The 27,305-nt window shown below is 47.0% G+C and overlaps 1 protein-coding gene across 21 annotated transcripts in view; it reads left to right on the plus strand.

Annotated features, from left to right (window-relative positions):
• The window catches only part of LOC139350434 (CUGBP Elav-like family member 2), a 182,012-nt gene that overhangs the window by 14,916 nt on the left and 139,791 nt on the right, over nucleotides 1-27,305 (plus strand). For all 21 annotated transcript variants that reach the window (XM_070991810.1, XM_070991816.1, XM_070991814.1 and 18 more), the window contains exon 2: nucleotides 22,625-22,660. In XM_070991810.1, coding sequence (XP_070847911.1) covers nucleotides 22,625-22,660 — 36 coding nt within the window. The remainder of the gene's footprint in view (nucleotides 1-22,624; nucleotides 22,661-27,305) is intronic.

Consider the following 27,305-nt stretch of genomic DNA (forward strand, 5'->3'; position numbering starts at 1 on the left):
GTTCACGCATCTCATTTGCATGTATCCATACCTCTCGAGCTCTGCAGCTGAATGAGCCTAATTGAATAGTTGATCACATATTAATCTAATTAGCCTGGTTCAGTCCTGGTCATTGTGCGCTGAATTCATTTATTCTGTCTTGTTATTGTGTTCTCTCAGGCCGGGGGCTGTCAGTGGCCCCAGATGGTTTGCTATAGCTAGCGCCGCTGATCTAACTGGGAGCTTCTCCCTTTGTCTCCGGATCAGACTTCCATACTGCACTGTGATCACAGCTGTAGCAGGGAGAGAGAGATGGCAGAGTGGAAACAAGGGATCAAGAGGTGGTGGGGGGATAAAAGTTGGGGAGAAAAGGAAGAAAGAAAGAGGCAGAGAGAGATAGGACCATTACCGTCAAGGGTGATCATCACCATATCCGAGTTTTCCATGAAAAGGCAACAAGTGGAGCCTAATGGGAAATATGCAGATGTATGCAAATGTGCGTTGGATGGGTCGCCCAGAGGCCCAGTGGGAGATTAAAGCTCTTCGGGATGGAGAGGGCTGTGGAGGAGGCTAACACTATGAGCTCAATGCCGCCATATTAAACAGAGAAAAGCAGCCGCGGACCAATTGCAGGCCTTGTTGTCAAGCTCGTCGCCATTAATCTCACAAATAGATTCATGCTGATTGCAGCAGACTCCGAAGTGATCTGTCAAACCGTGTCGGCAGCCGGTGAAGTGATCCGCAGCGGACATCTTTAATTTGATTGTATCTTTGTGAAGATGGAGGCCCACTTCTTCCATTGTCTTACTGTGATAGCCGATGTGGTTACCGTCCTCCACGCGGGGCCCTCCGGGGCCTTCCACCAGGATTTGATGGATGAGATCCCAGCGTCGCTATTTCACACTCTTTCGCAGGTTGATCGGCCCAAAGTGACTCGAGCGGACTCTAGCTGCAGCTCGACACCGTTCACGCTCCACTTCCACATTTGATCCACGGCAGTCCTTCAGCCTGAGTCTGCAGCTGCTGGGATGGAGGTGTTACAGAGAGATTTACAGACCGGGCAATAGAGTAAATGGGAGCAAGCATCCTGGGCGTCCGGGGATACAGACGTAACCCTGAAGGCCCTGGAAACACTGAAGTACTTCCTCTGAATTGTTTATATAGACAGTGCTGCGAACTAACCGGCAGGTGGAGCACAAAAGATGAGCAGCTGCTTCAGAAAATAATACCTGACTCCTCAAAAAGGTTGTGAAGAAGAGCGTTTGTGTGAGATCCATCCAATCACCAGTCTGCAAATGTGGTTGTGTTGCTGTATGACGTAGAAACAAGATGCAACATTAATCAATTTAAATCATTTTGCTGTTGAATTCAGGGTGAACTTTAGGTTAATTCAACAGCTTCCTTTGCAGCTTGATGTGATTATTACGGAGCAGAACTCCTGTGCATAATGCAAGTCAGTGGTTGCCATTGTCGAGCTGTGGTTAAGACACGGTTAAGGTTAGAGGAAAAAAAGTCAATTGATTAGCGCTCTGTGACGGGATGCAAACACTGATTTCTGCCATGAAATCGAGACGCGTTACACGGCTGTCTCTCCAGCAGCCAATCTCACGCCCTGCGTCGTTACATAAAGGTCACATGCTTCCTGCGTCGCCCCCGAATGTTGGCATTGCATGTAAATCACGCGTCGCAGAACCGTCCCATGTAGAAGTAATTCCCGGGGACGCTCGGCAGCTCCGTTTCCGGCCATCTGCGAGGTTTTCCAGTATGTGGCCTGCTGCCATGTTGGAAACAATGTTATGACTAAAGCACTGTGTATGCCAGCGCTGTGCACGGCCTCTGTTTCTTCGAGCAGGCCTGCGTTGGCAGGTGTTAAGTCTCAAATGTTCACATCCATCCAGTGGTATGTGGCAGCTCCATAAATCTACAGTTTACTGTGAAACATACCATTCCTGCTCTAAGAGCGCCTATAAATCAATACTCTGACGTTTGCAGACGACCTTGTGAAAGACTCTCACATGCAGAGGTCATGCTTGTAAGTGCAAAAGTTTCATGTAACTGTACAGTGTTTTGGTCCTCGGAGCTTAATCAAGTGTATTTTGAAGACAAGGAGAGAGACCGTGAAGTGCTGGGGTTATCACGGGTCAATTGCAGCTCTCTGACTCTCAGTCTTTTGAACCCTGTTAGAGCGGAGCACCCACGATACTCTGTTCAGTTACGTATGTTGTTAGCATAGCAGCATTAGCTTAATGCTGCACAGGCACACAGAAACAGCCTGTGCAGACGTTCCCAGCATTGTAAATTCCTTTCATGCCTCGCCACAGATATGTCCCTTTACAACAGACGCTCTGTTTGCTGGTGTGTCTCGTGTGAGGACTTCAGCCTCCGTCGTAGGAGTAACTTGGTTGATCTGTCCTCGACTGTGGAAATAACCTCGCTTCACCCGTCTTTTACTTTTCTTTTCGCTCGCCTCCTTCTGTCACTCAGCTCTGCTCTCCCAGCTCGTCTCTCTCTCCCGTCGCACACCAGCTGCACGAGGACGAAGCGAAACAAGATGTGATCGGCCTAATGTGATTCTCATGTATCAACAGACTCCTGCCTCGTCTGTTTTCAGCTTACATAACCGCTTCATGCTTCTCAAACAACGCCGGGCCTCTTTTTTTCCAACTTTTGGGGCATGTCCTCATAAAGTGGGGGAGCTTTGGGACGTCTTCTCCGTGTCCATGGAGAAAACCAAACAGCGGTGATTAAGCTGCAGGTTCGGGCACAGAGCCAGTCTCTGATTAAGGCTATTACTTCATAACCAGGCACTGCTGTTTTCTAGGAAAACTCAGAGCGTGACATATACCAATAAAGAAATCTTTACAAGAGCTAATGGTGTGGAGGATCGTGGAGCGGACGAGAGGTGCTTCAGCTGGAGTGTGTGTGTGTGTGTGTGTGTGTGTGTGTGTGTGTGTGTGTGTGTGTGTGTGTGTGTGTGTGTGTGTGTGTGTGTGAGATAAAGGCTGACATCCCCTGGGTTTCAGACCACTCTGTCTGGACGTGCTCTTGCAGCGCTGCCTCTTTTAATGCTATTCCTCTGCACATCTACCCTCCGTTACATCCATCCGTCCTTTCATCCCGTCACTCGTCAGCAGCTCTGCTTGCTTTAAGCACCTGGACTTTCATTGCCCTGCTGGTTGTGCAGCTGTAATCAATCCAGGAGTCCTGAGTGGATCTTCAACAGACAAATAAGGATTTTAACCTCGTGCCTTTAGCTGCGTCCCTTTAACGTCTTACGTATTGAACTTTAATGCCTGAGCAGAGAGTCTGAAATATTTTATAAAACTTAGTACTGTAAAAAAAAAAAAGAGTTTTAAGATTTGCTGCAGGCAGAGAGGGTTTTGGTCAATAAAGAAGTTTTGCAGTAAATGTCAGCAGCATTTGTCAAATAACTGTTGTTCCTTTCGGTGACGTGACGGTCCAACCCAACTCCACCAGAAGTGTCAGCCCTTGTTGCGGTTTGTCAAACTTTCCAGCGACGGGACGGGAGATTTGGATGTTCAGTCCATTTCGTGCAGCACTTTAATTCGCTGTTATGTGCATGTACAGTAAACCTCAGCTCTGTGCGCAGTTTGATGCATGAAATCAGGTTTTTCACACATCCTGTGTTTTCACTTCACCGTAACGCTCAGCACAGTGATCCACGTTATATTATGACTATTAGAATAAATTCTGCATTCATGTCAGCGAGTCTCATTATGAAAAGCAGCTCAGTACATCACTCTTTTACTGCACCGAAGAACACATCTACAGCACTAAGTTTGGCACTCACACTGACATATTGTATTTTCTCTCTGTTTGCCAGCTGTAGTTACTTCACAGATTAAGATTTTCCATCCAAAACATGATGATGAGCTTATAAAACATGATGCTTTTTATAGTTTCACTTACTCAACAGTATATCAAGGCAGTTAAAAATAGCTCCAGCTGTGCCAGCTACAGTATGTACATGTGTACTTATATTCAAGTCAAGTTACTTTTCTTGTAATTGAGCGTATTTAAATTGTGCTTTTCCTACGTTTCGCTTCAGTAAAGCACCTGAATTCTTCAGTGCATGATCAGTTTCAGGCTTTCACTTTGACTGTGTGAGCATGAACACACATAAATATTTCCAGCTTGAAATATGAAACACATTTGCTGTCACTTAAGAACAAGAAGTAGATTTATCTGCTTTCACACGGCAAGGAAATTCACCTCCTCATGTCTGAAAGTTTGAAAAGTTATCTCGACGCTCTGACTGAAGGAGCGCCGCAGTCAAAGCCACCTCTCGTCTTCGTCTTATCTTTCTGTCCCGGGGACACATTCCTTTATCTTAAGATCAACAACATGCGCTCTTTTGTTTGCTCGTCATTTGTTTGGCACTTCCCCTCCTCTCGGCTGTGGTTATCTAACTGTACGCAGTCTCCTACATGTGAAATTAAGCAAGCCCACTAGAGACACTCTCATGGGGTCTGGAGTGGGACTTGTCCTCCGAGTGGGGCTAATTATGCAAATCCCTGCCTCATCCTCATTGGCCCGGGTCAAAGCTGTAATATTAATGATTAAGGAGTGACAGCAGAAGGAAAGGGGGAAAGAGGGATTGTGTGGGAGTCTGACGGATTAGAGGCTGCTTCTTCACCCCGTGTACCATAATACACACACACACGTACTGCACGTGCTCATGTGTACAGTACATAATAAGGTTGGAAGGATTGACTTGTTAGTTAATATGTCTTTAAAGACTGTGGACATCAGGTTGGGCTCTAATGCTGAAGCAGAAGCTGTCTTTGATGATGGGATCCTTCTGGCGCCGTTTTAAAAGTGAGATCAAGAACCATTAGCGGCTCTGAAGCTAAATGAAATGATAATGATTGGAATTCTTCAAGGACGAGCAGCCAAATGTGGGGTTTTGTGAAGGAAATCAGCCTGAAGGTGAACGTTAAAGTTGTTTTTTTCTGCAGCGAGGGACGTTTAAAACATTAGCTTTTAGCTCCCATCGATGCTCATCCACTTCATGTTAGCAAGAAGCTGCTTCTGTCAGAGATGGCCTGAAATCTGATTACTTAAACCTCCTCAGATGATCTCTGCAGCTCGTCCGTGTGTTTGTGTTAGCTTAGCTAGCAGTTATTGTCAGCTTCAGGTGCAGACCAGCGCCCTGCGGAGCTAACCCTGATTTGCATTCAGCTTTCAGAGATGGATGCATTGAATTGCAGCTGGACATAAGACAATGGAAGCACGGCTGAAGAAGGAGTCTCCTCTCTGTGTCCTGTGCAGAGATATTCTCCAGTTTCACAGCAGGGCTGATACTCTCATGGTCGCCCTCCAGCTATGTAGGAGATTTATAGAAAGTCACTTTTTTAAAGCAGCTTCTTCAGTAATTACAGGACTGCTTGATGCTTAATGAAACTGCTCTTTCTTAAGATGAACCAGCTGAAAATGGCATCCTGCTAGTGCTACAGAAAGTCATTTGAGTGGCAGCTGAAGGCAATGATTTCCCATAGCCGCAAGGATAACTTTGGCTTTTGTGGTTGCCAAAGCGCCAATCTTCCCAAATCCTGCTTATTCTTGTCGTTCGGGGGAAAAAACGCCGCTCGTCACGAGCACCTGCACGTTAGCGTGAGCGCGTTGGCAGATGCGTGTGATTGTTTTAACAGTCCCCTCCCTCGGATACTGGAGGCCGTCTCATTTAAGGGGTGTGTGATGTCTTTCCTGCTCTGCTAAGTCCTGCGTTAGCATCGTTAGCTTGAAGCTGCTGAAACCGGAGCTCCTCTATGAAACCGCCTGAGCCCCGAGAGTCCAGACAGACTGCCAAAACTGAAGCAGGCCAAATCCTCCTCTTCTCTCCCTCCCTCCACTTACTCCCTGTCTACCTCCCCACACCCCCACCCCTGTCCCCCTTTTTCCTCTTCCCCATTCCCCAAGCATGAGCAATTCACAGTTAATTCAATTTTCCCCCGGCTGGGCTCACATGGGACAGCATTGGAATTCCGGTTTGTCATGATAAAATGATTACACGGCATTGTGTTTCTCCGGGCGCCTCCCAGCGCATTTATTAGAATCTGTCAGTGTCGATGTAGATCGGCCAGCCAAAGTGCACGTCTCCACCGCTCCTCCTCGCCGCTCCGCTTCCCCTCCCCTCCCCGAAACTGGTTATTCCTTATGAAATACGTCGCTCCTGGCAGACGCATAATCTGATTACATCCGCTAGATTAAAAATATATTGAATTTTTCCCCCCCATTCTCCTCTCCTCTCCTCACGTTTTTCACCCCTCTTCCTCCACTTTTTGCCTCGTCCTCCTCGCCCTCCTTTCCCCTCGCCCGCCCTCCACAGTTTCTTTATTATCTGGGCTTTGACTGATGTCAGTCCATCAGTGCTCAGTGCTTTATGGTTAATATTAAAACACGGCGGTGTTATTTTAAAGGCTGGTCAGGAAAACGCTTCCAGCAGAGGACAATAATCAGTTCAGCAGCGCAGAAACAACGTTCTCTCAAACTTTAAAGCTCTTTAAGAGCAGGGATTTGCTGCGAAGTGAAAAGAAAAATGCATGCAGTCGCATCAGCGGACGGCAATTAAAGATGCCATCTTTAAGTGCAGATGTCTGATGACCATCTGACTGAAAGGCCCACGATGGATTTGATGGGAGCGGAGAAGCCGTTAGTATGCATGAGATGCTTTCATGTGCGCGTGATATAAAGAAAATGTTTGAAAATAGATGTCAATGCATGGAAGAACCACGCTGACAGGTTATGAAGAGCTGAACGGGAAGAATATAAATATGAGATTTTGAATCGTGGCCTCAGACGTGCAGGATGTTTGTTATCGTGTGAATATGTCTTTGATAATCGAGTTTGGACTCTTAATATCAGGCCGGCATGTCGATGCATCGCCTGGAAAAACGGACGATATTGAAATATAAAAGCTGATTGTGGTCTGTTTATGTTCCCATCGCTCCTTGGTGAAGTTGTTTTTGGCATTTTTGTCTTTGTTGGATCCAATTTTCACTAAAAAATCTCTTTTTTTTACCCATATTTTACGTCCCCGCGCCCCCGAAATGGCAGCAGACACAGAAAAGTTTTCTTGTTAACATAAACGAGCTCCTGATTCTCGTCAGACTCCCTCATCAAAAAAACAAAAGGAACGCTTCGGCGACGAGAGCGCTTTCATTTCTGATTTTCAGAATAAACAAAAATGAATTCCAAGGTTTTTTGTTTGTTTCTGAAACTTGAAAGCTGAAATCAATCACACGCCGTCCACAGCGAAGACAGTCAGAGACTCTCCTGCCCCCCACCCCCCGCCGTCCATCCAAGAAAAGCTGAATTAAACCTGAAGCAGGGAGTCACGGCTCCAACATGTAGTGTGATTCTCCTGCAGCCCCTCCTGCCAGCCCCCCCCCCCCGGATAATATTACAGCTTATTATTTTTCGTATTTCCATCCCTCCCTCTGCCCGTACCGGCCTGTCAGTCAAGCTGTCATGTGTGATTTGGAGCTGTCACTCCAGCTCTGGGGTTCGGGCATGGGGGCTCCATGGCTTGTTTACTGAGATGTGACTGGAGGTGTCACGCCGAATGAGCCCACCTCACCCTCCTCACCCCTTCCTCCTCATCCTCACCCCCCTGCGCTTTGCGGCCGGGAGGCCCCTGTGGGTGCAGCGGTTGGGTGGCAGAGTGCTCGTGCCAGGCGGGATCCGGCTAATGGCCATCTCGGAGTGCCACCTTTGATTTTGGGTGGTGGGTCTGGCGTGTGTGCTGCCTTAGGTGCATGCATGCGAGTGTGTGTGTGTGTGTGTTCACGGATGTGTGTACGCTCATTCTCTCAGCCAACCAATTACTGTCCCGAGGAGCCGACAGCTGTCGCCACCGCCGTCTTCTCCTTCACCGCCATCTCTCCTCCTCCACACCTCCTCTCAGTTGGCAGGGGGGAGTCAGAGGGGAGTCTCAGCCCTGGGTCCTGCTCCCTTGGGGAGTCATTACACCACTGTGGGACTCTCACACACACACACACACACACACACAGCGACACACAACTTGTCTCCTCTGTCTCTTTCCATCTATCACTGTGCCACTACACCCTTCAATTAAGCCCGTGGCCGTCGCTTTGGGGATTTGATGCACATTCACGTCAACACACACACACACACACACACACACACACACACACACGCTCATCTAATCCTAATGTTCCCTCTATATTTGGCATTACCCGCCTCCCAGATGGGACTCGGCCCATTGGGTTTTTTTATATAATAGAGCCTTGCTGATAGAAGCGGAGTGCATAGAACGGACGCTTCATCCTCAGCAGCTCCAACTTTTGTTTTCTGGACACATTCTGGACCCCCCCCCCCCACCCACACACATACACACGGTCGCACGGCGGTGCTGATTTAAGTGTGTTGCCTCGGAGGTGCCATCCCTCCGCAGCGCTCCTCTATCTCCCCCTCACCACTCTCTTTCTTTATCTGCGACTGTAATACAAACCAGATTGGGCTTATCTCGCTCCTCTCACCACACACACACTCCGAGCTAGCCTTCTTCTCACTCTCCTGCTTGCTTCTGCATGTAAACACACACACACTCTGCGAGAGCTTACACGTGCTATCGCTCTCAATCTGTGAGTGGATATGCCAGCTATTTCACTTAACCATGCAGGGTGCGAATGTTGGCGGTGGGGGGAAAAAGAATTTGGAAGAGGCGCGGAATATTTCACTTCAACCATGAATGCTGTGTATAGATAAGGAGCGCCTCACTCCGAGTGTGTTGCTGTTTGTATATACGTGCTCGCACGTGTGTGTCAGTCTTGTTGAGATTTACCTCCGACACACTCGTTAATCACAGAATTCATTAGTCACCGAGTCTCTAATTGTTTACTTTCCCCTGCGGCGGTACAACACAAGGTTGCCGGCCCTCCCTGTTACAATTTTGGAAGAACATAATGGTAAATTAATTTTCCTGGTAGCTCCGATTCGATTAGTCATTTCTGAGTACACTCTATTAGCCGGGAAATTGTGTATTTCCAAGTCGGAGAGTCTGGGTTTGATCGTGACGCTTACCTGGAAAACAAGACGGAGCAGCAGAGACTGAAGGAGACCTGTAGTAATGAGGGATGAGCTGGAGGAGAGGCGCGCTGGTCTGCCTTGAGTGGCTCTGTAATGCAGACTGAAGCCCAGAAATGAACGCCAGAGCAAAGATAAATTGATCTATTAATAAACCCATAATCTACAAATGAAATCAAATGGATTCGCTAACTGCTGGGTACATCAGAAGTGATGCCGCTGAAACAAGAGCAATAAAATAAACAACGCGTATGAAAGCAAACCCAACAACACGCTGAAACACGCTGACATTTAGCTGTGCGTGTGTTTTAGAAGTAAACTCTTAATTAGATATTTGTTGTCTCATTCGGACGACCAAAAACTTTCCTTGTTTCTGTGTCTCCACTTTAAAAAAAAAGATTGGTTTTGCCTCAGTCATGACACACAAACCACAAGAGGAAGTGACCTCCGCGAATCTGCGTTTCGACAAAAGACAAATCACAGAGTTGTGACGTCCTGTGTAGAAATTAAGGCCCTAAACACACCGAAATAAAGACTCAAACGCAAGAGTGGCAGCTGGTAACAGCAGCTCTGACCTCTGAATATCTATCTATGTAGATATATATTCAGTGTGCAATAACCTAAAGACGTATTTTATTATTCATATTTTGCTCGTGTTCAAACCAAAATCCGCTGACATCGAGCCATTCTTCACAATATAAAGCCTTAAATTCATTTTGTGTCTTTTTATCGTCTCTTTGCTCTTTTTCCTGCTTCTCCTTTTTATTCTTGCTGTTGTAAGAAGTGAGTTCCCCCAGCGTGTGGTCAGTTAAGTCGTATCTTATCTTATCTTAAGCGGCCAGAAGAGATTGCGACAACAAACAGACTATTTTCAAAGTCATAGTTTGCGCTCGCACTGAAGCCAGCTCGCACAAGAAGGAGTGGAAACAGCCGTTAAAGACGACAGGAAGTGACCCGTTTGCCTCCTTACTGTGATGTCATTAAACATCACCATGACGGGTCGTCCACTGGCCGCTGATTCAACCTGCTGACTCAGCCAAATGGCCGCAGATGAGGGCCAGCTGGAGCCTGGTGAGCCGGACGCAGCGGGTCAACCGCGGGTGGCGTTCGGCCCCTGGTGTCGTGGCGCGCCGGACCCCCTCCCGCCCGCCTGAAACGAGGCCTTGATGTTCCCCTTTCATGCTCTGGAAACTGGTCTGTGAGCCAGTTTCTGATTGACTAATTGGCTTCGCGGCGTCCGACTTGGCAGAGGAGAACGTGCGACCTGGAGCCGCGGCGCCTCTTCTGCGAGTCGTACCGACTTGTATTCATGTCGCTCGCTGTGTTTTCATGTGTCGCGGCCTGAGCTGCATATGGATGAGCTAACGCGGGGAAATCTGCGCTTCAAGGCGCCCGTGCACGCGCTGGCACGTCCACTTCTTTCACGATACTGAAATACAGATGCAATAGACCATATCACAAGTGAACCTACTGAAACTATGCATTATAGATCAACACACCCTCTTTCTCTCTCTCACACACAACACACACACACACACACACACACACACACACACACGTCCTCCGTCTTCCTCCTTTCAATGAGTCTCCACGCACGCTCGCACGCCACATCACAAATGATGGGATTTAAACATCAACAGTATGAAATATTCATGTGTCAGTGCCAGCCGCTCGAGCAGAACTACCACCAAGGGGGATTTGCCTTCAGATCTGAGGATACTACTGCATTCATCCCCCCCCCCCATCTTTGTGTTGCAGCATCCGGAGCCATTGTCTCGCTGTACTGTTCTACTTCTCTATGATATCTCCCGTACACTCTCAAGTGTTGTTGCGTCCATGTCTTGGGGGGTGGGGGGCAGGAGTGACACCCTCCCGCTCGGCCTTCTTTGCTCTCTGCTCAACATGGAGGGAAGCGGCGGGCGAGAGAGGTCGCCTGAGAATCAGAAACGGGAGAGGAGAGAGAACTTAGAGTTCGGGACCGAGCGGTTGAAGCGGATTTCAAAGCTCGGCGGTTTGGGAGTTTAAACAAGGTTCATGAGGACGTTAAGCGGTTTTATCTTATACGACGCTACGACTGCTTTCACCATAATAATGACAATAAAACATATACAGTCTTTTAAAGCAGCTCTTCAGAGCCAAGCTACACGGCGCCTCACACAAGACGATTAATTAAAAGGCAACGTTGATTAAAGCAAACATGTCTGGATGACTCAAAGACAATAAAGCAGTTAACAAATAAAAGTTCTTGTCAAATAAATAAAGTTAAGTCAAACAGAATCGAGGTGAAATCAGGACAGGCTGAGTTTTGAAGAGTTTTTCAGACACGACGTCTTCATCTCTCTCTTTATCGCCAGAGGACGTATGTGTCTGGCAGCGTGATTAGCGAACGGCCTTTCTGTTTCAATTTACTTCATTTCATGAGGATAATTTACTCAGCGTCAGTAATGCTTCCCAGGGAGTCTTTGCTTCACGCGTACATTAACAACAAAACCATAAAACACTAACATTAGCTGTATTGGCGCCGGAAAAGCTGCATTTTGGGAAAACAAATGACCACAAGCTGCAACTGGAGGCATTTTTAGTCTTTGCAGCATCAGGAAATATGCATTCAAATCAGTTTTGTCAGTTTTAGAGCAGAAACAGTAAAGTGAAGGGTGTGATCGTTTTATTGGTTAGACTCTGATGACATCACCTTCGCTGCTTTCCAGGAAGTGAGTGTCGATTTCACTGGCAGAAAATTGCAGCTGCTTTGAAATGTTGTCCTCGTAGCCACGCCCCTATAATGATGTCACAGCTGGTGACAGCTGATGGAAAACACCTGCTTTGACATCGCTGATTTACGGCTTCCTGTGCAGTTTGTAGGTTTTAAGAATAAAATCATCAGTTTCCATGAGATTTAGTGTCGATGTCACATGTAAAGAGAGTAATTCAGTTAGTATCTCTTCATACAAAAATACTACATGACGATCTTCCTCAGTCTGCTGGCGAATAGTCTCAGTGTTGTACACGAGTACAGCTCTGTAAAAATGTGCCTGAAAGTATAAAACTGCAGCAGCACAGGGCTTAAAAAGTTTGAGGAGAGAGAAGCTAGAGAGGGAAAAAAAAGGTAGGAGGGAGAAAGTTTGATTGCTGACTGAAAGTGAGTGTGATGGAGTATACAGAGATACAAAGAGTGCCAATCGGGGGAGCGGGGAGTCAGATACGGGTCCAGTGGTCATTGTTCCTCCTGAGATTCATCCCTTTTTCCATTTAAAAGATGTGATTACACCCCAACGACGCGCGCACACGCCTTCACACACACGCTGCCGGCAGCGGTGATCCAATTTAGGAGGTCAGAAGGGAGGGATAAGGAGATAGAGGGAGCAAAGGGGGGAGCGGAGGGGTGAGAGGCAGCCGTGGAGGAGAGGCAGGGAGGGGGAGGAGGAGGCAGCGCTCCCTCTCTCTCCCTCTCTCTCTCTCGTTTGTCATTCTGTCGGCGCCGTATGCAGATGAGGAGCTAATATGATATCACTGCTGATGGATGTTTAAAATGATACGGCGACCCTGAGCGGCCTCGCCGCATGCTGCCTGCCACAGAGGGGGTGTGTGTGGGAGTGTGTTAGTGAAAACTCCAAATCATCGCAGCGGCGCCACACACAAACTTTCTTCTTCTTCTCATCATCATCATGAGGAGCCATCAGAGGATTAAACAGCGGAGCTCCAGATTAGCCAGCGTCCATCACAGCGCTCCAGATCGATGCTGATTCAGCTTCGCTTCCCGTAGTTCTGCTCTGTCTTTCTTTTTAACCTCCAAAGTGGTTTTAGACCATGTGGCTGATCATCAGACGGCTCGTGCTTCTTGGTCCTGATGTTGTCGTGCCCAAACATCTCAATTAACCAATAGAAATGATAGACAGAACTATGACTTATCACATCTGGTGATGCCTTCAAATGGTTCAGTCTGCAATGACAGAACACATCCTCACTGCAACTGGTGAAAATTTGGAAGAGTTCAGCATGTTGGGAGCGATGCCTTTTTGCCATCACAGCTGCATTTTAGTGGTAGATATGAAGCTCCAGCCAGCTGCTGTTTAGCTTAGCTTAGCACAAAGACTGGAAACGGGGGGAAACAGCTAGCCTGGCTGTTTCTAAGAGTAAAAAAAATCCTCCTGTGAAGCTCATGAAGAAACACGATGGATCTTTATGAACTGAAGTGGAACTAAAGGTTAGACATGGCACTATTTCTTGGGTCTTGTTGTCACCCTGAGATTCCAGAAAGTCACCGCACCCCGACAGGAAATAGTCTGGCACGTAATCCAAACTTTTGTTTTTTGTACCGCTATAATAACATCAACTGCTTGATTAATCAATTTTCAGCATTATAATACTTTTCAGCACTATTAACCATAATTTGTGTTTGGAGATGGATGTCGACGCCTTGTTGTGTTGAAACCTGGTTATTTTGGATCAATATTCAGTCGAGCTGCACGTTATTCATCACGTTAAAGGTCATGATCGTTGAGGCCAACGCGAGATTTACAAGAAATCGCTAACGCTGATGCAAATCATCGTTTCAGATCTGGAGCCGTCGCTGCCTCTGAGTTTGTGTATCTGTCTGAGCATTTTTCCACATTGTCATGGTGGTAATGAGGAGTGGGGGTGGTAGTGAGAAGTCTTGTGGGGTGGGGGGGGGGGGCAGGACTGATTGGATTCTCCACAGACTTCATTAGTTAAAACAAAGCCAGTTGTCCATTTGGGCTCTTTCACAGCCTAATTGATATTGATTTAGTGATTTGCTCAGGGGTGATTTTAAAGCATGTTCGGTGCTGTCGTCGATGCTGCTTTTCCTCTGCTCTCCCTCATGGCATTAGCTCTCCATCCTGCTGCTAACAACAAACTCTCAGTGAGGAGGATTTTTTTGGCTTTCTGGTGACGTGTGTTTTCCTCCTCTGGTTGACGTTTCTCTTCAAATCATTCTTAACAACCGTGAGTCTTTACACGCCGCCTCCTCCCACTTTGTCGCCTCATTGCCGTCGCATTATTTTATGACATAATGTGAAAAGCCGAGGGAGATAATTCTCTTTTCTACCTAATTTCCCTCCATGGATCCGGCCTCGTCGGTGCAGAGAATTAGCCGGGGTTATCTTTTCGTTGTGGACTCTTCAGCCGCGATGGCGCTGATAGATCGTCAGCATCTCCACAACTGGATAATGATAGTTATCATAAATGGTTAGCGGTTGGCTAAGTGAAGCATTGAGATCAATGGCGGTGGTGTTAGTGGTAAAATGAAGGAGGCCTTTTATCATGTTGATGGATGGCAGGCCTGTCTTTAATGTGACATGTTATGATCATATCAATTTGTCCTCAGTTCTCATAGACATCACTTTATTGCCTCTCCGTCTCTCACAGTCCATCACCCCGCACTGTAAATTCAGACTTGAGATGGCAGCGTGCCACAGCGCTCCATAAACCCACCATTCCTCTTCCTCCACTGCCACCCCTCCACTGGCTCCTGCTCCTTCCCTCTCTTTAATCCACCTGCTTTCCACTCTATTTTGATACCTCTCTGTCTCTATTTGCTGTCCTCCTCCCCTCAGTCCTTGACAGGCATTGGTGGACAGCCTGAGCGAAAGAGTGAAGGAATCAGACTGGGATTAAAATGTAATATCAGACTATTAAAGAGATTAGTGGCTGAGATTTCACCGTCTGAGCTACCCCCCAATCTGATGAACTGGCATTCATGATATTGATTTATTCCCCGGCTCCTTTTATTGTCCCACATTCACATGGACAGCCATAGATCTGATATGGTGGCCTTTTATGAGGCACCTTGTCAGCGGTGCCTTTGCTGTAAGTAACCGCCGCCCGGCTGCTGGGAATGATTGTTTATGGAGGAGAAGTTTATTCATCAAATCTGTAGTTTTGAAAGAGCAGCAGCAGCAGGATGGATGAGGACATGACTGATTTCCGCTTCCCAAGTGGACATAAAGCAAGGTCCTGCTATTGAACCTGCTAATGAAAGCTTCAGATGGAACAGCATTGCCACAAAAGGGCCTTAATTATTCCCAATTATGACAAACCATCATTTCAGCTCAATTATGTTGCACATCCGTCAAGGCTAACAAGCTAGCAGGATGTGATTGAGGTTCCCTATTAGTCTCTCTGTCGACACCTTTGCAAAGACGTATGAGCACCACCGGCCTGCTGTCAAAGGAGAACATCTGCAGCTCTCAGATTCTTTCCATTCATACGATTTCAATCCATTTGTTTCCACCTGATCCAGACTCAAGTCCCCCCACCGTGCATCCACCTGTGCACCCCTCCATTGATGCATCCACTCACAGCTGTTGCCCCTGCAGGTATTTTCAAGAACAAGAGCAGCCTCGTGGGATTTTTGATGGAGGTGCGGCTAAACTTGTCGGCTGGTCCTCGCAATGCAATTTGACTTTGATCCTGCAGTTTATAGTCGCATGTCATCGCTGGTAGCTTCAGAGTGTAACCCCTGTTCTAAATATGACTCACGAAGCATGTTAAGCAACACACCGTCTCACTGCTGGATGATGATTTGAAGGCTGCCTGGTTTTCTGTGGTATTAGCATGACATTCAGTCCAAGGAGGGTATCATCGCGTACGTGGTTTGAGACACAATCATGTGATTGCTGAAGGAAATGCTCCCCAGTGATGAAGATAATTTGTCGTCTGTTACTTCTGTGGAGAAGGTCTGCTCAAGTAACCAGCCGTCCACCTCAGCCTCCTCTCTGCGTCATTTGCAGCATGTTGCAGCTTCCTCTGTGATCGTCACTGACGGTAAACTTTCAGTATGTCTTTGCAGCAGCCAGGACTTTTGTTGAGGAGGGTCCTTCTGAGCAGTTGTTGTACGTTATGAAACACTTTGAGGCAGAAGCAGATTTATGTTTCTTATTATGTAAAACGTTAATTCAGATTCATGTTTGCTGTAATTTAAATAATAAAATGACTTTTCAGACCATAAACGCTCACAATCAGCCGTTCTGTTGAATATCCTTCATCCAGCGCACATCTAATTTTCCCCTCTATCCCGTCTCCTCCAACCTCCGTCCATGTTCACTTTGCACCATCTTATCATCCGGCCAGCCGGTAATGGCCTCGCTCTCTGCGACGCGTACGACGCCTGCGTGTGTGGCCCAATCACAACCTTAATGCATCTCAATTTAAGCACTGTTGTAACACACACATGCGCACCCCTCTCTGGCTGACACACGCACATGCAGAGTTTATTGTGTTGCGAGCGGTGACGGGTCGGGGCGGGCGGCATCAGCAATGCGTGACGCGTGCCTCCATAACGCCGGCCTCATTTGCATGTGTGAGGAGGTCTGGGCTAATGGAGCTGATCTGTTGCGCTGTTATTAAATGGGAAAGAGAAGGGGAGGCAGGGGAGGAGGAAGAGGAGGAGGAGGAGGAAGAGACAAAAAGAGGGGAGGTCTTCTCTCCTCTCCCAGAGGCGTGATGGATGATTCAGGAGTCTCTCCTCCACTGAGTTTAGGTTGTTGTACAATTTGCGGTGGTCACACAGCAGCACACGCGCACGTACACACACACGCGATATGCATGTGTGTGTGTGAAAGTGTGTAAGTGTGCTGCAGCCAGCCCGCATACCCTTTGAACATCACACGGTAAATGAGGCCGAACACACTCCCACCACTTCTCCCTTTTGTCGACCCTTTAGCGCTCAGGTCGTTTCTCTCGCTGCATTTAAATGTCCTCAATATGTCACACATGCATGCATGAACGCATGCACCCTGCTAACACGCGTGCACCCGCTCGTGTGCACGTACAAACACACACACGCACACACACAGTGAATGAAGCCTGTTGGGGCATTTGTCTCAGACCCTTTTTATAGCGCACACATGCACGGTTTTACTGCTGCGTGTTGCAGTGTAATGGCCGTTTCCCAGCATCAAACTGTGGAGCAGTTCCATTTGAATTGCTGATTGAATCGACTGTAAAATACTGTTTTTCCACACTGAAATCAACAATCGTGATGTTTTATTTTTCATTATGAGGCTGCAGTTAGCATGCATTAGCATGCGTTAGCATGTGGGGAAGCTAGCAGGTCTGAGTCTGTGCGTGTAGATCCCCATTGGCTGCACCTGCACCTGCATCTCACCAACCTCTAAGATTTTAAGGAAGTACACGAAATAAACGACATTTAAAAACAATAATGATCATGAGGCGTTTTGCTGTCACGGCGTCCACACATGCGTTTCTGCTTTTCCCGCCATGAGTTAAGAGCTCAGACTTGTCGATCAATACAAACAAAATGTGTTAGAGTGATACATCACCCGGTGCGGGGTGAGGGGCCGTGTGCTGAGCCTCAATACTTCATGAGTACCGAGCGAAGTGTGTCCATAGCATCGAGTGGCATAAAGTATTGATCAGCTCTTCTCTGATAAAAACCATGAAACCTTTCTATGTTTGCTCTCATCCATGTTTAAAATTCCCCAAACTAAGGATGCATTTGATAGCTGTGCCAAACCTTATCCTGCGAAGAAGCTGGATTCAGGACGTCAGCGAGCTGAGAATGCATCTCGCCAGGCTTCAGCTTGTGTGCTTGTGGCTGAGCCAATCAGCATCCTGAGAGGAACTGCTGGCAGGCATGATGGCGGCTCCTAAAGAGGTTAGCGTGGATGCTGCTTGTTAGCGTAGAGTGTCTTCGCTTTTCTCCCAGCTGGCTTCATCAAGAGTTTTGCTCTCCTGCTCCGTCACATGCTTTGATGATCTGATTGACTGAAGTTAGCTGGTGATAGACAATGATAGACAGACGGTTCATCCAATCACTGGGTCCCAGATGGTTCCATGCATCCTGTTACCAGATCTTAGGTATTTGCATTGAAACGTCATCACTCAGCATCTTTATTTTTGACAGGTGGCTTTAGAAAGCTTCTGGTTTCCTCGTTGGTGGTGAATGGAGGCTGTGATCAGTTTGAATTCACGTCATCTGCAGCTTCCAGTGGACATCCGCAGTAGTTCTGCCAACATATGGTGCAATGCTTCTGGGCTTCCAGGAGGACGATAGCAAGAAGTCCGTGTAGCCTTTGTGTGTTTGTTTTCCTGGAACGTGCTGAGTGTGTGTGCTGCTTTGCAAAGTTTCTATGAGCATTTTCCCCCCTGAAACCTTTAAAATCTTGTCGCCATAAAAAAGCCTTTGATCTTAGCAGTTTCACACATGAATACATGTGAGTCAGTGCTTTTATGAAGCGTTGAGTCACTCGAGTTGTGTCTTTCCCGGTGCACCATGAATGCAGCCTCCGTCAGAGGATGATTAATGAAATGGCAGCTCGTTGGTGTCGCTCAGGTCTCGGTTTCATCCAATCCTCATCCCCCCTCGGCACATTGGCGCCACCATCTACGAGACTCATCCTCCAATGGGAGAGTTTAGATCCATCTGGAGGCGGGCCAGCAGCCCACATCTGACATCATCTTAAGACCTGGCACAGTTTGGCAGAATGACACTGGCTGTCTCACACACACACAAATACTAGCACACACACACACATACACCCACCTGCGATGGAGATAAGATTAAGATGAAGAAAGAAGTGGGAATTCTCGGGAGGTGTGAAAGTCGAGTGCGTGAATGTATTTATCGGTGTTTAAAGATGGTGTCCTCCGTGTCGGATGTGTTGATTGGTTGGGGATTGTGGGTGCGGTACGCCAAGCGTGTTGTGTGCATGTGAAACGCAGGATGGCAGGTGAGAAGGAGAGAAGTGTTAAAAACAGAGAGTGTTAGAATGACACAGATGGGCTGCAGAGACGAGGATGACGAAGGGGAGAAAAACATTTCGGAAGAGGCAGAAAGACTCAGTGAGAGCGTCTCTCCTGGTGTTCACAAAAAAAAAACGGCGTTCCACAACAATTTGGTTTGCGTGTTAGTCGTTTAATCTGTTTGAATTTGCTGCTTTCTTTGTGTTATATGACTATAAAGTCACATCTTTGGTTTGGAGCTGGTAGTCAGACACAATAATGCAGCAGTCCTGCAATAAGTCCTACTTTCATGCTCTGTATAATGCATTATACAGAGCAGTGCACCGTCTCTGTTATGCATGGGGTGGACAAAATAATAGGAACACACCAGTATAATGCAGTACAATTCAACAGCACCACTGACAGCAGCCTCTGAAATAACCATAAAGGTAAATCAGCATCATAACCTCATTGAATTTGTGATTTTTGTCTTAGTTTTAGCAAATTAACAAGCAACTGAGCATATCTGAGTCTGAGCTTTGATATGATGCCTTCACATGAACTAAGTATCCAGGTTAGTACTGGTTTTATGCCGTCCCGACGTGCTGGTTTCTGCAGGTTTTTACAAAAAAACCCCAAAAACTTCAGAAAAAGGAAAAGCCATCATCATTTTCATGCTGTGCGCACCACAAACTGAATCCTTTTCATCTTCATCTTTCACCCAAAACCCAAACAGAAAATAACACCAAAAAGAAGAATAATGGCTTCTGAAGACGTCGTCTTCTGCGGCTGAGCAGTAAAGTTCAGACACATCGTGCTGCAGGTTTGCCGGTAACCAGGTTACTGCAGCGCATGTGAACTCGTTCTCTGATTTCCCTCCGTAACCTGATTTCTCTCAGTAACCTGGTTTCTGGTGCCATTAATAATGGGTTAACATCAGTCCCATAAGAGCATCAACACGTACCGCGTGTTTCACACCATAACAGAAGCATCCGTGTCACTTCCAATATCCGTTTGTGTGCGTGTTTATTAAAAAGAGGCAGAGGGGGGAAATCACTTTAAAAGCTCCGACGTGGGAGCGCTCTTGTCATCGATGGTGTTCAGAAGTGCCGTGACAGCTGGCTCGTTGTGTCTCCTTCATGTAGTGCTGATGCTCGGTGTGCGTGTGTGTGTGTGTCCAGAAACGCCGGCGGTACTCGCAGGGTCCCGCCACCTGCTTCGTGGCGGCTCTGGCGCCGTCGCCCGAGGACTCCCTCACGTTTCAGCTTCGTTTTGCGTCTCCGCCAGGCCGGCAGCGGCGGGAGACCTGCAGGAGTTTGTGCCCGGGTTCGTACGCGCCGCCAAAAAGCTGTCCGTCGTGAAGCATAAGTCTGGCCGGCTTCCACCTGGACGCTGCTGTCCCATCTGCTTCCATCGCGTTGATCAATTCTGACCCAAATCTTGTCGGCTCGGCTTAAGCGGACCAACAAGGAGCAACTGATGCTCTGAAATCAGACCTCTTCTGCTTTAAACAGAATCAGTTCCTCGTAAAGACGTGTTTATTCTTTAAGTGGCTCTGCAGCAGAGCAGCTGATTCTGTTCAGAGGAACATGTCGAAAGGGGAAGATGATGTCCAGACCTTAAAGAAATAAAGCTCTCTCAGCAATTTTGAGTCTCCACACAAACAAATGTCCTTTCAAAACAACATATTTTCAAAAAACACTTTTTTTGAGGGAATCCTGCTGGAGTTTAAAGGGTGTTGGGGAAAGGCAGAGCTAAATTATTGCTTCTAAACATTTCTATGAGCAATTGGCTAACATTTAAAAACAAATAAAAACACTTCAGATAGAAGTAATCCAGTGGGTTTGCATGTTTGGAACTAAAGAAGGAGAGTTTAATCCAGTCGAGCTTCAGCAGAAGACGCAGAAGAAGAAGGGGGGCTGTTAGCATTAGCACAGATAGCAGGTTCCCAAAGTTCCCACGGTCACATCAGAGGCTGCACCGTTTGATTGACAGCTCATCTCTGGGAACAGCGAAGCAAAAACAAACGAGCGCTCATATCTCCAGATACAGAGATTATTTTTTACAAACAAATCTTGAATACGGAAGTGGAGCGTCCACACGCTGTCGGTGCAATTCCACTTCCTCTTGCAAGTTATTTTTTCCAAACAGTTAGAAAACAGATGAGTTTTTAGCTGAAAGTAAGAAGAAATGACTTTTTTAACTATGTTTTTTTCAGCTTCAGACACATAACTTTCAGATTCAAACTTCCAGCCTGTCTCAGATGTTAAATATCATCATCCTCGATGATATATCCACTCAGCCAGAGGAGCTCTCAGCCGTTGTTTTTAGCGTCACATGCTCGCAAAGTTACTCTAATGAAGTTTTATTAGCGTCTTCGTGACTGTTTCTGCTGCAGCCGACGTTTAACATCCAGCTGTTTGGTAATAGGATGCGTGGAGCGCCAACATTTTGCTCGTGTAGAAGTATGTGGACTCAAAAATATGAGAGATGGCGTGTGCGGTGAGTTTTATGTGTCGTCCTGTATGTGTGTCATCTGTGCGTGTGTGTGTAAACTTGAGTGCGAGCAGTGTGTGTTTGATGTTCCATTTACCCTTTTTCATAATTCATGGCATTGGGAAAATGGACTGAAGCGGAGGTGGCTGGTGTGTGTGCGTGTGTGTGTGTGCGCACGTGTGTAGCAGGATAACAGGATGAGTGTTCTGTGGTCGGAGATGAAACAGACAAAAGTGTGTCTTTGAAATGCAAAGAGTGACGATAGCAGTGATTGGCCACCGTGTTGAGGAGGAGCAAGGAGTTTTTTCTCAGCATTTCATCATGATGCACACACACACACACACACACACACACACACACACACACACACACACACACACACACACACACATTCTCTCTCTCTCACACACACACACACACACACACACACACACACACACACACACACACACACATTCTCTCTCTCTCACACACACACACACACACACACACACACATAAACAGACACACACACACACACTGGTTATTAATGACAGCAATGTTAATGCATTATTATTTTATTTACCTCTGTGACATAAGACCCAGGCTAATTTGGTGCAGCCATGAGCTCTGGGGGGTTGTGTGAGTGTAACGCTGGCTCTCTCTCACACACACACACACACACAGACACAGTGTCTAGTGGTGGGGCCTGGGGACCAATTTATTTACATGCAGTGGAAGAGGAACAGAGGATTGGAGGAAGGGATAAAACAAAAAGGGAAGGAGAGAGAAAGAGGAAACAGCAGGGAATTATGGAGAAAACCCAGTGGAACGAACAAGTTTCTCTACTGCTCCCAAGGACAGACAAGACCAATTTACTATTTAGATGGCTCAGTGTGTGTGTGTGTGTGTGTGTGTGTGTGTGTGTGTGTGTGTGTGTTGTTTTGCCAGTATCTCATGTGATTTGTATCATATTTCCAGAAACACAGCCTTCATCAGCGCCCAACTGTTTTCCTTCCACTGTTAAAGAGTAGCTAATGCTAAAGCTGCAGAGCTGCTCTGCATACGTTCAGCCTGGAAACAGGCAACTGGGGCTGGGGGCGGGGGGGGTTGCGGTCAGGAAACGTTGGAAAACGCCTTCATCTAATGCATGTGATGTAATATATACAGGATGTTCATATGTCTTCTTTTGTGACAAGCGGAGTGTCATCAGCGTACAATGAGAGAGTGATTGAAGTGAATGAGACGCTTCGCTTCGTCAGCACTTCATATGACTGAATGTTTTGTCACTTTTTGTCTCTTTGGTTATATTCTTTTAGATTTTTGTAGTTTTTATTCACTTTTTAAAGATTATTTTCCAGCGTTTCACAAGTCTACCCTCTTTCTTGTCTTGCAGGCAGGACGCCAGTGACCTCTCCGGGCCGATACAAAGGTACCGTTCTCCATCTTTTATTCTTTCTCTCTCTCCCTCTCACCCCTCGCTCCTTCTCTTCCCTTCGGCCTCATCCTCAATGAGGCATGCAGTATATCTCCAGGCTTCGGGCCAAACACTGACTACATCAACAGGCGTTTTCCCCTCAGCACTGGAGTGGTGTTGGCGCCGGCGTTCAGGGGGCAGCGTGGAAGGACAGGGCGAAGATGAGATGAGGCGGCGGGCAGACAGAGAAGGAACTGGAGGGACGGAGGAAAAGGGAAATTGGAAAGGAGAGATGTGAGATCTGCGGCCGAGGAGGGTCATTAAACTAAACCCTTCGGCGACAGAGCGACAGATCAAGGGGAGGAGAAGGTTTAAATAAGGGCCCGTCTTAAAATAGCACTACCTATTTCTCATCTGAGGCAGAATTAACAGGAAAAGGACGAATATCCTGCCCTCATCAGCGCCCCCTCCCCCACGGTGCAGAGCGAAAAAGAGAAGGGACACTTCATCACCCGTTCGATCCGTTTCGCATTATAAAGCTTTACGATCTGGATTATAATGCAGCACTCGTTAATTATTATAGAAGTGTCGACGATTCTGAAGGTCTGAATAAACATTAGAGGGTCCATAATGCATCAGCAGATGTGTGGTCGTTTACTGTCATAACTTTCTGTTTGTTGTTGTTGAGGTTGTAATCTGGGTGAACGGACCCTTTAAATACTCGCTGACATGAGCGCATTCTCTTTCATTTGTGCGTTTTTTGAACCGAGTCCTTTTCCAGAGGACAAATAAACAACAGCGGCGTCTCGATGCCTCAGATGTCGCACCGAATAATGCATCGGCGCCGAGTCTGGACTCTTCCGTCTTGGCCCGAGCTCAGCTGACAAACAACGAGAGATGTTGCGTGGGGGAAGTTGTGAACGCGGCCTCTTAAAAGCTTCTCTTGACGACACAAAGGTGACGAAACGTGGATCTGCGAGGTCGAGCCGGCTTTGAGACTCTGTAATGAAATGAAGTGCGTCTAATGGCTAATGGCATGAAGCCCATTTAAAAACTCTTAAATACGAGAATATGCGGCGGTAATGTAAAGAATATGCGATTTTAATGGGCTGAATCAAGTGCGGCCGCTGATGTGGTCCTTCAAGAAACTCTAGAAATCGACCTTTTATCTGTTATTGATTATTGTTTTTACCTTTGAATAAGGCAGCGCAGGAAGAAAGAGGACAAACTGTCCAATCCTGCAGAAGTCTGCATCATTTCCTCATAGCAGAAGTGGATGAGACTGATGTTTGGTAATAAATTCTCCATATAGTCTCAGTGTAAAGCTGCTCCTGATGGTATTCATGGGCGCCCAGCAGGTAAATCAGCTCCGATCCAAAACAAGCTCCTGCACAGCGGAGCCGAAGCGAAGCACGGGAGGAAGACAACGAGACGAAGACTGTGGCTGTGAATAATTAGGCAAAATAGTTTGCTTTTGTTTTTCTCTCTGATTGGAGAAAACAGGCGAGGCTGCGACTGGCGCATGAGCTCACACACACACACACACACACACACACAGAAAAACGACGCGTGTTACACACTAATCCTCCACGCAGCTGCGTCATTCCAGAACGTGTGTTTACTTCCTCTCTGCCTTCACCACCATCGCCGCCGCTGCCGCCGCCGACCCCCCACAATCCCCTGCAAACACACACTCAAACACACACACGCGCACAATCACACAAAAGAGAACTGGGCGTGTAATTTGATCCTGTGCGCTCTCCTCCTCTAATGAAGCTCTCTGGCGGTTTGACTGACACCCGGCTCGTTATTTAAGCGTCTGTTTTGGGCAGGGAGGAGGAAGAGGAGGAGGAGGGGGAGGAGGAAGGGGGAGGCAGAGATAGGAAAAGTGGAAGCAAGGGAGCTGAAAGAGAGGATGAGGTTAGGAATTGCGAGGATGGGGACGGATAAACGGACAACAGGAAATGAAAACAGGCTGGGAAGATGGAGCAGGGGTGGAGGGAAGGAGGGTCATGGGAGTCGTAGGGAGCAGGAGGAAAACACAGAGGCGAAAAAAGAGGACAACAACAGTCAAGATGGTTTGGGAGGAGGAAGAGCTGATGCTGGAAACAGGGGTGATAAAGGGTGTGAAGTGTGTGTGTGTGTGTGTGTGTGTGTGTGTGTGTGTGTGTGTGTGTGTGTTTGTGCGTGTGGGTATAATTGCAGGTCTTTGTGCTGATAATGTTCTTTGAAGGCACACAGCTGATAATTAGCGAGCGTGGCTCCACAGATGCCTTTCAGCATCGGTCATTACGAGCCGCAAACCCGCTATTGGCTCTGACATGACCTCCTGAGACGGGCAGGGCGCCACGCTCGTGCACGGGCGCGCACGTCCCGCCCTCACGTGAAGAGCGGCGCACAAATCGGCGTAAACAAGCGTTGATTAGTGTATGAATAGCATCGGCTCACGAGTGGAACAGATACAACAGCTCTCTGAAGGCCTCCAGCTCCTGCCTGGCACGAGGGCTACAGGTGTGTGTGAGACGCACAAATGCACACACACTTCCTGTTTACGGAGCCAGACAGCAGAGACTGTAATTACAGGGATTCATACAATGTGGCGTCCCGGTACGCTGCGTCCGTTATTGCCTCCCCGGTTGCCACATGACAACAGCGGTCCCTCGCTGCGACGGCTGCTCGGCGCCGCTTCTGGCCCCGCCTCCGCCCGTATTCCCACCTCTGAATATTTATGAGGCGAGCGGCTGCAGTCAGAGCACTCCGGCTGGAGGATTCGCTCCTCTCAGCAGTGACAGTTATCAGTGTTAAAGGCTCCTTCCTGAGCTCTAATTTATCCCCCAGTGGGAAAATGTCCGGCGAGCGCCGCGGCCTGAAGTCGGGCTTTCGAAAACGCTCCCAGTCAGCACAACTGCCCAAAAAATGTGCCGTCAGTTCACTTTTTTTTGGCGGCAGAACTAAGAGGGTGGAAGTTTATTGTTGACCTGAAGTCAGCAGCCACATTTCCATCGACTGTTGAGCGAATTTTAAGCGAAATTTTGAAAAGTTACAAGAAAGAAAAAATTGAGGAAATGCAGATTGGACGCGTTTCCATCAGCTGGTTGGAGCGAGTAAACTGGGCGACACCACTGTAGTTTCGTCAGAAGGTGGCGGTATGAGCTGTGTCACGCGTGGCGGGAATAGACAGAGTAGAAGAAGAAGAATGTTGAAAACATTGTTTGATGCTGTCCGGAGAGGAAGATGATGAAGAAGAAGAGCGGGAGGATGACAACAGCAGAAACAGCTTCTTCTTCTTCTTCTTCATGTTTTATAGCAGAAACAGCTGATCAGTCACATGAGTTTTGTTCACTATGTCAGAGCTGGGATTCGAACCGCCGCACCGACGTCATCGTCACATGTCGCTGCAGGAGAAGTGGGATTGAAATCCTCGTTGGGTTTTTAATGTGGGAGGCTGCGCCGGTGTCATGCTCGCCGTTCATCCATTTTTCATCCAAATGCATGAATTATGAAGAGCTTCTAATGACGGGGAGGGGCCGAGGGGGGAGGAGGGGAGGCGGCGGGGAGGGAGGGGGGAGAGTTTGTCTGCGGAGGGCTGGACGGACGTTTAGACGTCTTTTCTTCCTTCGCTTCTTCACAATCTGTCTTTTCTCTCTCAGGAACGTTTTCTTTCTCTCTGAGCGACACAGGTTCACACACACACACACACACACACACACACACACACACACACACACACACACACACACACACTGGGTGGCAGGTGAACATACAGTGGCTCGGGAGGGGCTTACTTCTTTGTGTGTGATTCAGACCATTGACCTGGAACACATTGGGTACCGGGAGAATAAAAACTATTACACACACACACACACACACACACACACACACACACACACACACACACACACACACACGCACACACACACACATGCACACACAGCCTTTATTACTGCTGTTGTAGCTCTAATATTCATGACCGTGATAATCTTCTTCTTTGTTTCTGTAACTTTAAATGTTTTGTTGTTTTGTTTACGCTGGTCGTTTATTTCATTTCCCAGTTTATTTTTTTATTTTCGTATTTGAGAATTGTTGGAATGACTTTATTCATTATTTTTATACACTTTATTTATTATTGTTCCATAGAAATAATTCCACCATTACGATCAATACAAATGATAATAATAATAATAATAATAACATGATGATTATTATTATTATCCATATTTAATCTGTTATGTTAAGTATTTCTGTAGAATATTAAATATAATTATATTATTTATATATTTTTATTATTTAAGTCTAATATATCATGTTTTAATAATTTATGCATCATTTAAAAAATTGCCTTTAATACAATTTGATATTTGTCATATTCACATTATTATAATGGCATTATTTATTCTTTCTTCCACTCGTTTTTATCATGATTTATTCGAACATTAATATCATTTTGTGTGTGTTTGAGATCTTGTGATCATATTGTCTCATCTCAGGCTCCTAAGATGGCAGCAGTGACAGAGGTTACCATGGTTATCAGCCACACATCCTGACTTTGTTCTGTTGACGTAGACCGTGAAACAACACGCACACACACACACACACACACACACACACACACACACACACACACACACACACACACATCATCGCATCTTCCCTCCTTCTG

Source organism: Chaetodon trifascialis, chromosome 22 (genome assembly GCF_039877785.1).
Source record: "Chaetodon trifascialis isolate fChaTrf1 chromosome 22, fChaTrf1.hap1, whole genome shotgun sequence".
Taxonomy (NCBI): domain Eukaryota; kingdom Metazoa; phylum Chordata; class Actinopteri; order Chaetodontiformes; family Chaetodontidae; genus Chaetodon; species Chaetodon trifascialis.